General features: G+C 37.5%; 1 protein-coding gene across 5 annotated transcripts in view; it reads right to left on the reverse strand.

Moving 5' to 3' along the window:
* Positions 1-14619, reverse strand: part of LOC102232915 (glutamate receptor 1-like) — a 158502-nt gene that overhangs the window by 30783 nt on the left and 113100 nt on the right. For 3 of the 5 annotated variants that reach the window (XM_023342027.1, XM_023342030.1, XM_023342029.1), the window contains exons 9-15: positions 13130-13240; positions 9873-10079; positions 7954-8169; positions 6747-6870; positions 6486-6627; positions 4470-4668; positions 2646-2893 (exon numbers count right to left, since the gene is read on the reverse strand). In XM_023342027.1, coding sequence (XP_023197795.1) covers positions 2646-2893; positions 4470-4668; positions 6486-6627; positions 6747-6870; positions 7954-8169; positions 9873-10079; positions 13130-13240 — 1247 coding nt within the window. Of the gene's footprint in view, positions 1-1213; positions 1259-2645; positions 2894-4469; positions 4669-6485; positions 6628-6746; positions 6871-7953; positions 8170-9872; positions 10080-13129; positions 13241-14619 lie in introns of all 5 variants that reach the window. The other 2 variants (XM_023342026.1, XM_023342031.1) reach the window with 1 other exon arrangement.

Genomic DNA, 14619 nt, shown 5'->3' on the forward strand with positions numbered 1-14619 from the left:
TTCTCACTCTAACAAAGCGGCAGTTGGTGTCAGTTACACTCTGCGTTTCGGCAGTTGGAAATTTTGCTCGTTTTTCGCTTTTTACGTCGCCATCATAACTCCGATTCCCAACAAAAGTAATAGTTCCCTTCCCGGCATCAAGCCACACGTTTTGATACCACTTTTGTGGGTGGGCACACAGTGGTACAAGCCGCATTAACGGTGACGGAAGAATAATAAAGAGACATTCTATTGGCAGTGACTAACTTGGTTCGCAAGTCAGTCACTGCTCTCCCTATGCATTGCTATGGGCAGGCCCCAATAAATATGTGACCTAGCTAGCTTGTATTACTGCCATGAATTCTCTGAATAACTGAAGAAACTTTTAGACTAGAATCTGGTTACATTTTGGTGATTAATGTTGTGTTTGCATGTTATTTTGCAAAAATTATTCAGCCAACTTCATCCAATGTATTTTGTCCATAAGCGCAAAGGCAGGAAAAGACTAAATCATTATGCCATTTATGAACTTTCTTAAGTTGGTTTAAAACTTTTTAACTTTCTGATAAACTGTGCAATTTAACTTTTGTTTCTAATTTCAATTCTCTGTGTATCATCTGTGTTCATTAATCGCCTTTCCCCCTTCCTGCTCTCCTTTGCAGGAGCTGTTCAGCTTTCCTCTCTGATTGTGCTCACCTGGTCCTCCACACCAGCATTTCCTTTCATTAGTATTTCAGCTCATTGATTTTCATTTTACTGTGCTGGTTCCTTCTGGTGCATCCTGCCTGGTTCCTCGTCCTGGTTCTCTCATGGCCTGTCTCTATCATTCTTAAAATTTTATCATTATCACTAAGGCTTCTAAGCTGCTGTCTGCATTTGAGCCTACTACAAACTCAAATATGCAAAACCTAATTGAACATTGTAGAAATAGTTTGCTGAATTTTATTTTACATCTTAACTTTCAAGAAAACCTGTTTATCATAGGTATCAGAAATTGCAATGCAGTCTTGGTCATTTATTTTGAACATTGAAGTAAGTCTAAATAAACATAGCTGGGCTTGTTTCTCTTAAATAATCAGACCACATTCAGGTAAGTAGTAACTGGTCAAAATTTTTCATTTAAATAAAATGTACTAAAGCTGAGGTTCAGTGTTACCTGACAGCAGAAGAAAGACAGAGACAGACACTGATTATGACTGTAATTGTTAGTGCTCTGGTGCACGTAAACGCATACAGGCAGGTAGCAGTAAGACAGGCATAACAGATAACAAGAGACAGTCTGACAGACATGTGGACAAAGACAAAAGAGAGAGACAAGACAGACAGAGAGACATATTAAGAGACAGACAGACGAACACAAAGACAATAAAACTGTGATCCACCCCTCAAGACTAACAGACTCGATTACCTTATTAAGCACCAATCATCCAGTTTCTGACAAAATCCAACCAGTTGCGTATTTAAATCAGCACTCTGTGTGTGCAGAAATCAGTTACTGTTTAGATCATTTTTACTAACAGCATTCTGATGTTAGCTCTAATGTTTAACTAACTTAACTTTCTCTGTTTGAACCTTAATTTGACAAACAAAATTAAATGATTTACAATCTCTGACAATTACATATTTTGGAATTTAAATAAAATGGGAGAAAAACTAGAAATGAGAAACAGGAAATGAGAGACATAATATGTATACATGTAAACAGATTTTACATTGAACTGATTAATTTCCTTTGTCATTTCCTGTCCCACCAACAGAATCCCAAACTGGTTAAAATTTTACGAGAACTGAGAAATGAGCATTCCTAGCTTTTACTTGGATGTCTTCTTTAATAGCTACAAAGGGTTACAGTTGACACATTTTTTTCTGAATTAAAATTGCTGTTTAATAAAATATTGAAATAAAACCTGTCTTGTGATGGTTCATGTTTCTTCTTTCTGGTGTTTCAAACAACTGTCTTCTCTGTAACTCCATAGTTAGGATTGTAACTAGGATTGGATATGATACATCAGAACATTTCATACTCCAGAATTTCAATTGCAGTGTCATAATAAAATTTTGCGATGATTAAAATCATTTTTACTTTCTGAGTTTACAACAGTGTAGCAAGATTAAAAAAAAAAGTATTCCTTCCAAACTTTTAGCGGAAATCTTTGATGCACACTCTAACTCTAATATCGCTGTTTATCAAAAGCACCCTATCTAATTACTATTCATACGTTTAAGGTTTGTATAATTTTATAATTAAGTTAACTTAAGTTTTGGAGCTGTACGATTTAACTGACTATTTTTACATAAAATTGACTGGGAGATATGCTAAAGGGAAAGAAAATCTGGAGAAATGACACATTCAATTCTGTTAACATCTATAATTTCATTCATTTTTATTTCACCGGATGTGTCGTTTATATTTTGAGGAGTTAGAAACTTTTATTACAGCTACTATTACTCAGAATGCTTAGACTTCAGCATTTACACACTCGGAGCTGTTTAACATAGCAGATTTAGTGTTTTAAGCAGAGATTTAATTGTCAGAAACAGGTGTGGATTCATGTTTGAGGTACAAATATTTGATATTGCACTTAAGAAGTTACAACAAATAACAGACAAAATGAGACAACACTAACCCTATGCTGGCGTCCGCTAACCGGACACTCAGAGTGTACCTGAGGGGCGATGCTTTGGGAGTGGCCACTCCGTAACCCTTAGAGTCAAGGTTTCCTCCTACTTTCATGGTGTCGCAGGGTTTCCTCTGCTCGATGTATTCGTTCATGGAGGACTCAAGTAGGTAGGCATACTTCCCCTTTGACTTTCTGACTCGTATTACCCCCTCATTGGTGCTCTTTACAAATACAGACGGGTCTGCACTGCGCATGTATGACCACATCTTTTCGAACACAGCAATCTTTGACCTCTAAAAGGGGAGTAAAGAGTAAAAATGATAAAACTCTAAATTAATACTGTTTAAGACAAGTCGCACAATTTGTGAAGATGATTTTGAACTTTAATCACAGTACTGAATCTAGCTAAATCCCCCTTTTTTTGCACATCTTACAAACTAGGATGTACAGTTCCCTAGAAGAAATTGGAAACAAGTTTGCTCAACATTATTTAGGTCTTAATTTTCTGCCAGAAAGTAATTTAAAACAAGTGTTATTTAAAAAAAGTTTTTATATAGTGATGTACCATAAAGGTTTTATAGTGGTTGACACACTAGCCTTCACATACATACCATTTAAAGCATACAAACATATTAGACTAAATAAGAGGTCAGAAATGTATGTGTGAGTCAACTAATACTAGACTGAATGAATGAATGAATGAATGAATGAATGAATGAATGAGATACTTATATCTCGTACTTGTCTGTGTGAGAAGTGTTACGGAAGATACGGGCATAATTTGGAGATCACATCGCGCATGCGTGAATCCCAAACTGAGCAACATAGGTAATATTTGTAATTTGACAAAGGACAGCATAAGACAAACTGCTCCAACTCCTAATGGTACTTTATTGTTACCGACTATAAAAAGCAGTGTGTCCTGTGCCTTAAACAAAATAGCTCCGATGAGTGCCGATGTATTGACTATCTGTGCTTCACATCAGATTTTCCTACCATAGAGTATCTAGAAAGCTATGTCTATCTGTCAGTGCTACCTTTCTAAAATGGCTGATGAGCTGGTACAGATAGTCACAACACCTGCGTTCACAGGAGTTTTTCTGCTTATGGCACAGCTTGTTAGATCCGCTGATGAGAAAATACAATTAAAAATTGCGGCTGCTTGTCCTATACTGCTCTTTGTCAAATTACAGCTAGCCATGTTTTGCCTTCTTTTCTTTAAAGTTCATTGTCATTGGTTGATTCTTCCCTCCAATGCTATTGGACATGCCAATGTTGCTCAGTTTGGAATCTACCCATACTCGATGCGATCTCCAAATTATGACCCGCCTCTTCCGTGACACCTCTCACACATACATGTATTGTCATTCAAGCAGTCTAGTATTACACACATACATTTCTGATCTCTCATTCAGACTAGTAGCTATGTGTGCTTTAAAAGGTATGTATGTATGTGTGTGATATTTTAATACCATGTAAGTGCAATTTTAGCCATGTGTGAGTCTGTAGTGGTGTGTGAGAGAAAATTGTATGCATTTGTGATAATTTAATAGTGTTTATGTGTAATTTTAGTTTGCATGCAGGCGTGTGTGGTGGTGGGCATGTCCATAGTAGTGTGTGTGAATATAAAAACTTTGAAATAAAAGATTCAATCAAATTTTGACTTACACTTAGTAACCTCTGGTATTTGAAAAAGTATCATTAGATAAGTTGAAATAAGTTGCATTAACTTAATCTATACTTTTTTGATTTGGTCTAATTTTAACATAAAAATTCTTGTTGCCAGAAGGAATTTTTCATTTATAGCACAAAAGAAATCCAGCTAATTCTTTATTTGTTGTGATATCAAGAGTGAACATGCACACTAACCTTGAAGAAGTCTTTGGTAGAGCCCCCTTCAAGTGTACCATAGGCGATCTCGGTCTGCTTGGCTAGGTCTTCTGCGCTCTCTATAGGGGATACCATTCTCTCCACAGTGAGAAAAGCTGCCAGGTTGGCTGTGTAGGAAGAGATTATGATGAGGGTGAAAAACCACCACACCCCTCCAACAATTCGACCTGAGAGGGATCTGTGGGGAAGAACAGAAAATAAACAACAGATTTTAATAAATTCTGGAACTGCTGTCTGCATTCTGGACTTGACCTATTTTGTTCAGCTTTCCCTTGCATCCTGTGGTAAGTCTGATTGGAAAACAGAATATACAGTTTCACTCATATGTTGATGATATTACTTACTGTGCAAAACTAGTGCTTGAATCCAATCTTACTGTAGCAGTATCACCACCTTTTGGCCTAGCAGTTATTTCATTGTTTGAAATAATGTCTTTCAGAAGGAGTGTTTTAAATATTTTGGAAATGATGATCAGCTTTTTTGCCTCACCAGAGTTAAATAATTGGGAAATAAGGGTAATCAGTAACAGTAAACATTAATCTGCACAATAACAACACCTCCAGCTTCTTCCACTCAGAGCCTTTTCTTTCTAGAAACTGACCTCAGCAGACTTCAGTTGCCAATGTGTTTGGTTGAGCTGCTCACATCAAATCACATTATTTAATATTATTTTGTTTGACTTAAAGCTGTACAGTAGGTGCAAAAACTGCAGCTGAGCGTTTCTGCCTGCAGGATATTCATGCTTCACATTAACATTGAAAGCATAGAATACATTCAGTCAAATCCCATCAAAACACACACACATGCAAACTGATCCTGTTTAGCCCTGCGGCCCCATCCCACTAAAGGTGACCCTGTATGATGTTCACATTGATGCAGCTTCAGTGTAATGTGGTTTACAACAAGCTAATGAAAAGCACCAGATGAGGTGGATTTTGCAAACAAACCAAAACTTCCCCTGGTCGAGGCAGCTCATCATCAAAGAACTAGTTCCCTCTGGGGTTGAGACCAAAGTGCCAGCCAGACAAAGTAAAAAGTTGTGACTTCCATATTTTAAAGAATCTTAAACCATCTTAGCATCTACTGTGCAATTTTTAAACGAACAAGCTATTTCACATTGATGCTAAGTCTTAGAAGAGGAATATGGATATATAAAGAAACCAGTGGCTTACTCCAACTTTTTGGCCACGTTTGTTCTGCTTTGCACTGTTTGAGAGCACGAATGTTGAAAATGAATAAAGGTTTCTGCCCTATTATATACCTTATTTTTGTCTGGAGATGGTCTACTCTTCATAAAATTATAACCAAACTAACTACCAGACTCTCCATTGCGACACAAACATGTCAAGCCACTCCTAAACCAGAGACAATATCAAAGGCATCTTATCTGGGCTAAGGAAAAAGGAACTGAAATTTTGTGCAGTTGATTTTAGCTGCTTAGCTGGCTGTGGTCCCTAACCCCTATTGTGGATTGTGAATACATATTCACTACAGCACAGCATAGCACAGCACAGCAATTACACTAACAGAAACTATTCTACTCACAATTTTCCTTTAAGGTAATCATCACCAATGAACAACACACTTTAACCTCGTCATAATGTACTATGACATATGGGATGGAATATGCCTAAATAAGGTCATTGTCAGAAGAAAAATGCACAAAGGAAAGGTCATAAACATGCATGTGGCATGATGAACCTGACACACATGGAGAATAGAAACAGCCTCAAGCCCGACCACAGCTGAAAATACTAAAAATCAGGCACCATGTCACATGCAATCAAATGTTTCATGAATGCAAGTGTGTGTGTCTACATCAGAAACTGATGTGTAAAGAGGTGGTGGTTTAATCACAGTTCAGCTATGACAAAAAGTCTCCCAGACATTTTGCTTTAGACAGGCAGCTTTGTGAATAAAAATACTGGCTATGCGATCTTTTGTCTTCTTATGTATCAATTATCGCACAATTCATTTTATACCATTCGGTCTTACCTAGGGGAGATGTCACAGCCCTGCTGCATGAAGGCCCCAAGTGAGAACCAGAGAGAATTAAAGATTCCAAAGTCGTTTGTGTGTTCAGGAGTTTCTTTATCTTTCTGCTGGTTCTGGTTCTGATTCTGAGCTTGAGAGTAACCTGAAAGGAGAAAATGATAACAAAAACTGACTAATTAAACTTTGATTATTGAAGTGAGGAGAATCACAACATGGGAGCGGGTTTATGAGGTGGTGATGACGTTGAAAATGGTGGGATACCTGGAGAGTGAGGGTCTTCTGAGTATGAAGTGGGAGGAGCTCGTCGACATGCTGAAGCTGGAACAGTTTCATCTTCTTCATCTGACTCTTCACCTTGCCACTCGTAGGGACTGAAACGACTCACCTGCAAAAAGTCATGAGGATTATCAGACAAACTGATTCAAGATTGACAGGACAATTTTAAAAAAAGCAGATAACTTAGTCTGCTACAGTTAAGACCTAAATTATTCATACCCTTGGTATATTTATATTTAAAATTGTTTACATTTAACTAATTACTTTGTTTCTGATAGGAAATGAGACTGACGCCTGTCAAAGAAAACAATGTCAAAGGAGAATCCAGTTTTAAATTAATAACTAAAACATAAATACAACTTTTTCAATATTAAAACAAATGTATATTTCCTGGTGAAGCAATCAAACCCTTATTAAAAGCACAGACCATTTTTTCCTTCCACAAAATCTCTGTATAATTTAATTTGGTTATGTAAATCTAAACCTTCCAGAAATATATTCCGCTTAACCAAATATAAAAAAAGGGGGGGGAGACTGTTTTAAGCAAAAATCATAAATGTGCACACTTTCTTTTACAGACATTTTTTAAGACATGCAGAAACTAGAAATTGATTTCTGTAAGTAAAGAAATGATGGATAAGGATCAGAGTAATATTTCTACATGTGGTTGAACTGGAAAAAATAAGTGTGTCACTGACATAAAATAGTGCAGTTGGATGCTTCTTGCTGTTCACCACCACACAGCATAATATTCAGTGACCCATATTGGCTCTTTGCTACATGTCAATGACAACAAATGCATGAAGAAGGGGGGAAAAAAACCCTGAACAATGGATGAAATTTATTGTATTGTCTCAGCATACATTTGCACAATATGTCCAGTGTGTGTTGGGGGCGTGTGTGTTTATGCTGAGAATAGCTCCATGTCAATTTGGCATTATGTCATTTGTCTCCAACTTAAGACAACATATATAAACTATTCCTTTTGTAATTTTAAGTTACATTCAATTCTTGACAATTCTAATTTTTCTAAATAATTACTCAATAATTAGTTGCTTCCAAATGTAGGGTGAATGTACCTATAGGTTTTAGCTCATTCTAGTTTTTACAAATATTGAATACTTTGTGTTTTTACATATTTGATTAGAAACAAGTCTACATTAACAAACATTTCTGAACCCTGTCATCATACCAGAAAGAGCACCACACTGACTCCAATGTAGGCGAAAACAATGCACATCCAGATCTCATAGGCCAGCGGGTCAAGGAAGGAGAAAACGCCTGGCTTGGACTTGGTTGGTTTCTTGATCATGATGGAGATTCCCAGAGACATGAAGGGTTTGGTGAAGTCAATGTCTTGCTCTCGGACGAGAGTGATTGTCAGTGGGGCGACGGCCATGTCTGCCTTCTGCAGGAGGACACAGACAAGAGATGTCACCCAATGGAGGAGGTCTTTGTTTGGTAAAAACAGTGAACATGTCTGTTGTTGAAGCTAACAGACATGTTCACTGACTCATAATGAAAACATCTGTAGAGCTGTCACTGTTGATGTGAGCATGAAGCTCGAAACAGGTGCTTTTAAAAACACTTGACCTAACTTACAAAAGCAATTTCTTTGCTCAAGTGAAAACATGTCAAAGCAACACCTTCCTTGTACATATGTCATAGCCCACATGCTTGCCTTATTTTGAATGTTTTCTTTGATACTGTCCACATGTTCTGTCATGAATAATAGCATTTGCATAAAATTAAAAATCTGCAACAAAACTGCATAAGTAGAATGTTATTTATTTTTTTTACTTATACACTTGCATTGTGAGACCCAATACCAGTGTGGGCATTAGGTCCCATAATACTGTGTCAGGATCTGTGTTTTTGTCTGTGTTTATTTTGAGTTTCTGTGTCTGAGTCTCGGTGTTGTCCTGTCTCCCCTTGATTGTTCCCAGGTGTGTCTTGTTTCTGTGATTACCCTCAGTGTATTTAACCCCACCTGTGTTCTTTGTTCGTCGTCAGGTCCTTGTCAAGTCAGTCGCAACAGTTGTCTGTCTACGTGCTCGTCTGTTGTATTCCTGTCCGTTCGTGTAGCCAGTTGCTACCTGTGTTGAGCCCTGGTTTTCCGCTCAGCAGTGCTGCCTGGTTTTTGGACTTTGTGCTGGATTACTCATCATTAAACATCATCTTTTCTCACTACAACCTGGTTCCACCGCGTCTGCCTCACCACTAACACCACCACTTCATGACATACTGAGAGGGACCCCATGCCTTAATTCACTCAGTTTACCGTCATTATATAACCCAGTGTAAAAAAAAATCCAGATCTAAAGCTATAACCAATACGTCTGACAGCAAATACATTTATTTATAATGCAAAGCCACTACTAACTCCACTAAAAGGAGTCGATGTACCTCTAAGATTTGAAGCAAATTTTGCTGATGATGGACACATTTTTTTAAACCAGAACAGAGGAGGAAAAGCTCCAGTTTGGATCACAACCCAATGTTCTGAAGCTTGTTACTATTCCACGGTATTTACACTTTAAAAGAGTATTAAAATAACTCTTAAGTCAGAGAAAGTTATATTTAGATATTTAAAAAAATAGAAGCTGTATTGTGCCTAGTTAATACAATGCTGAGAGGCTGGGATTATTTTAATTTGTATGTAAATGCTCTAGAGATGTGTAGCATATCTGTTATGTTCCTATTTATTCCTTCATCCTCCACAAACTGAAGGGAAATTCAGTTTCTTCTTGAAATTTCTGTTATCAATATTTCCATAAAAGATAGCTGATTTCACTAATGCATTAAAATGTTCTACAAAACAGTGAGTTCAATATGCAATATGAGTGCCTTGGTTTGAATGTTGTTTTTATGTTGAAATTTTGCCCTTACCGTACAGGATTTTTATTTTGTTTATTTTGTACTAATATTGTGTTAGTATATTTGCTTTGATTACCTGTCACTTTGCAGGTGTTGCACAGAAATTTCCCCATTGTGGGACAGTAAAAAAATTCTGCTTTCTTCCATTCTTCTATGTTGACAAGTTGTCACCAGATTAGCTGAATCAGCTTGCTTGTGTTGGATTCAGTAACTGCCTGTTACATCCAAACTCACCCCGTAGACCAGTTCTCCCACCATGCCATTCCACTGCTTTGTCTCCGGGTCTCTGGAGCCATACTTTCCGTCTCCCACCAGTTCTAGCCGGTAGGTGAAGCCAACATGTTTGGCAATCTCAGATGCTAGTTCAGCACAGTAACCTTCATACTTGTCATTTCCTTCAAACTGCTCGTGGTTCTTCTTCAGCATCATGTAGGGAGCTTCCTGTGGCCACAGAGAGAAACATAATGTTAAGTCATCACTGCTGCTTTTATTTTATCAAGACTTAGAACCATGGTATCTTGATTAATTTAACAAAACAAACCCTCTATTTTTTCACTTCCGTTTGTGGGAGCTGTGTCATAATAGAATAAAAAATAAAAATTTTTATTAAGTGCAAACAAAAAAGTAGATATAGGATGATTAATATTCTTGACAATTGTGTCAAATTCAAATCCCGTCCTTTATGTGGTCCTCTAGACCAATGGTCCCCAACCACCGGTCCGCGGACCGGTACCAATTGGTACCGGCCGTGCAAGAAATAATGAACTACTTCCGGATCTTTTATTTTGAAAATCCTAAACCGGATTTTACCGGTTACGTCTTGCGCGTCAAAATTGAGCCAACTTGCAGCAGAATGAGTAATAAAACAACATCGGAGTACTGCGGAGTTCCCCCACACCCTCTCTAGAATGCTGATGTGAAGCTACATCAATCAGTCACTCCAGTTTTCTGTGATTCCACTATTGTGGAAATTCGCACAAAATCCACAGATCCCCAGATTTTTTTCCACCATAACTCTGAGTTTATTGAAAGCTATTAATATCTTAACAGTTACTTAATGTATTTTATCAATACATTCACGTACAACCCACCCTTGATAACATTCATGATCTTGCAATGGCTAACATGAAAATGAATTTGATGCCCTGAAGTATAATGTTCTGAAGTATAATCCAGAGTTTTCTCTAAACTGCTTTCTATTTTCTGCATTGATTTTAACTGCATTCATGGGGTGAATTTATGTGTTTATATTAAAAAATAGAAGTTCAAAGGAGCTATTGAGTTTTCTGGATAACTCAACATCTGGTTATTTCCAGAGGTCTAAGCATTGCTAATGCTGTGATTAATGTTGCTCTTGCTAATCATTTCTGTTTCTTGTTGAAATGATGCAGAGGGCAGGTGATCACTAAATGCCACATTAATGATATCATTCTCTACAGCAGGGGTCTCAAACACGCGGCCCGCGGGCCAACTGCGGCCCTTGGGACGATAGTTTGTGGCCCCTGCCTTAATATGAAAGTTTAATGTTAGTGCGGCCCGCGAGTTTGATATAATTGGCACTTTTCAGTGTTGTGTGCGGAGCTGAACGAACTTACCAATCACGGTGGAGTATATTGCTCTCGGGGGCGGGACATCGGCCGGGCCTATTTGCATTTCCTATTTGTCATTATTTGCATGCTGTACATGCGCAATTTCCGCGGCCGCTCCCGCTTCACGTGCTTCAGCATCCAGTCTAGACCCGGAAGTTGCTGATCAGTGTAACGTAATTAAGGTTAGGCGCTGTAACGCTTGGGTTGTGTTTAAGGGAGGAGAGGAGGCGGCAGATTCGTCAGGACGGTCAAAAACTCACAACCACACTGGTACTGGGAATTCCACAGTGTTGTCCTTTAATAAATACGCTCTTCACCAACCTTACAAAGCCCGGTTGAACGGCTGCTATATTATCAGACATGAAAATTAAGCAGCGTCCAAACAACCCGTAACATTACTAAAAAGTTAGGGAGCTAACATGTCCGTCTAGCACGTTTCTCCCACGCTCTCTACAGAGAAGCCGTGGCGCATACTTCTGACATCATTAGCAATACTAGAGTATCTTAAAGAGACACTACACAATTACGGCTGTTACAGCGCCTGACTACAGCCAAATATGGTAATAGGCAATCAGAAAGGTTCGGCTGAGGAGACCGTGTGTGTGAATGCGGCCCAGCCTCACCCAGACTCTACCTCCAGCGGCCCCCGAGTAAATTGAGTTTGAGACCCCTGCTCTACAGTATTCATCCAGATCTTAGCACCATCACATAAACCTGTCACTGTTGGTGACGTCAATAACTTTAATCTAACTATTGTAATACTAATGGGTGAAATTGTACTGATAAAGACAAAAATTTTAACCAGAAAGAAAAATCACTGGAGGAATGTCCAGTAATTAGAGCCCACATAACAAAATGTAGAAAAAAAGTTTCATTCTTATGAAGACAACTACAGTTTCAGGTTCTAAAATCAGAATCTTCAAGGGAGGAGAGGATCATTTATCTTCTTATTTTATAAATAAAAACAATAACAAGCCCAGAGTTCATTACTGTTGACAGACTGACTAACCATCACTCCATATCCCTCTTGGACTTTAATCTAACAAGTCTTACAATAATTTTGCAGAATATTTAAAGATAAAATTCAGACAATAATATCAGCAACATGTGACTCCACCACTGAAAACCTGTAATCTCTTCTATGCCTCAGGACTCGTTGCATCATAAAGTCAGTTTAACGAACTGAAGTATCCATCAGATTGCCTGTCAACTGCATTAGTTTACAAACTGAAATTCACTGTTTCTGATCTTGTATTTGTACCACTTAAAATCTGGCAGCTGCTTTTTGGACAATCTGAACTTGATCTAAATTTTAATATATGGAAAGATGCAATTATACTAATTCAATCAAGTTGAAACAAGAATCAACACTAGCAAGACAAGAAACATTTATAATCTGGTAAAAGCAATTTTGGGGAAAAAATTGTTTGAAATGATTTTCAAGTTATGCTGAAAATTACTCCATGTTTGTTCAGGCAAGTCTGTTGTGATAGTCCTAGGACTGGTACAAGCATCAGGTTACAGAAACGTTCTCTTAACAAAAAGTATGTTTAATACCTGCTTAAAGATTATGATCAAACATATCTGAACACATATTTCAATTTACTGAGATGCAGCTCAAACTAGTCAGATTTCTCATTGTCATAAACTGGGTTCTTTGAAAAGGAACAGAAAAAAAACAATTGATAAAAGTAGAAAACAATTAGGACATTTCTGATTTCTCCTTTATAGGAATCAGATTGAATTTCACATTTGTTTCTATACTTCTCATTTGAGGCTAAAAACAGCTCTGCTGAAACAGAAAATGGCCATTCAGTAAGACCAATACCAATAGAGTGATTGGTATGTTTGTAAAGTTAAAGTGAAGATAAACTGTGCAGCATGTCATTTTCCCAGTCTCACCAATATGGTGGTGACAATGTAGGTTTTGTTCAGAAGATTAACCAGCTCTTCTGTTGGCAGCCTGGAGATGGGTGTATGCACATAGCCTCTCTTCTCATTCCAGAAGCCTATCTGGATGAAAAGCAACAAAAAGCTCATTAAAATCACAGCAAGGGACACTCATCGCAGACCAGAAATAGGTTAAAAGATTTATTGATGCTTTATAATAGAAACCAAGATATGTTACAGATAAAGCCTCTTATTTCATTTGGCTCCTGAAATGGAATGAAAAGAGAAACAAAACAAAGAAAAAAGTTAAAAAGAGAAAAAAAGGAAAAGCAAAAATGAAGAAGAGGGTAAAAAAGGGACCAAATAAAACTTAACAAACTTATTGCCTAAACAACTATTTAGATGCACAGGTTAAGGCCTTACACAGCATATTTCCTTAGTCACATTTGACTCCAGGAAATATGGTTGACTCACTTGTTGCAAGGAGCCCAGATCTTTGACAGGAAAATTCCCAAATCAGCCTGCCACTGTGCTTGACTGTTTGGAATATGGTGTTTGTGCCTAAAATGATGTTTGGTTTTCAAGAAAACATAGAGCTGTAGATTATGTGATCACTTTTCCAGTAGTCACTAGAAACTTTTTAGTTTATTCAGGTCAAATGACAACATTGTAGGACTTTCAATTGAAATTAAATCTTATGAGTTATAATAACTAAACCATACACACTCAGGAGTTTTACCTTAAATGTGAATTTTACTGCAGTTATTGATATGCAGTATAGCTGTTTCTAATGACATTCTCAGTCACCTTCCTCTTATCATCCAGTTGCTCATATCCTGCCTTACCCAAAAATGCCTTAATATTAATTCATGTTTAAGTCATGATTTTGTACATACTGGTCTGTGAGGAAAAACAACATTAATATAAAACTATCAAACCTGCTGAAGCATGTGAGGAGTGGGTGGATGTTCATCTCCAGCTTTCAGATCATTTGATGTCTCACTTCATTTTATTGTAAATTTTTATTTTGTGGCTGGCATCTGAATTTTGCCTCCTTCTCCTTTATCTTTGGCATCTGTTTGCATTTTAAACTGGTCTTTTCAAGATTTTGAGTTGCCTTAAATCTCTGGTAAGTCTGAGCACCGTTTTGGATCATTATGGGTCTGTTTTTTTTCAATACTAGGTATGACAGTAAATCCAAACAAATACCAATTTTACCTTTTTCTGGCCTGGTTTGGTTCTATTAAAGCTGTGATTTGCTGCATGATAAATCAAGCATAACTGTTTCTAATAACAATGGAGGGATATTAGGGTTTGAAAGCATTCAATAGAAAGTTGAGTTTGCAGGTTTCTACCCAAAGCATGTGCTGATTGTTCTAATTATCACAGGTGTAATCAGAGTAGAGGGAACTAATTACTGAAGGAGCTGATGTAGCTAAAACCTGCTGACTTGCTTCCCTAGAGTTTGGCTAGGAATCTGATACTCTAATGAGTAGGAATGA

Source organism: Xiphophorus maculatus, chromosome 11 (assembly GCF_002775205.1).
Source record: "Xiphophorus maculatus strain JP 163 A chromosome 11, X_maculatus-5.0-male, whole genome shotgun sequence".
Lineage (NCBI taxonomy): Eukaryota > Metazoa > Chordata > Actinopteri > Cyprinodontiformes > Poeciliidae > Xiphophorus > Xiphophorus maculatus.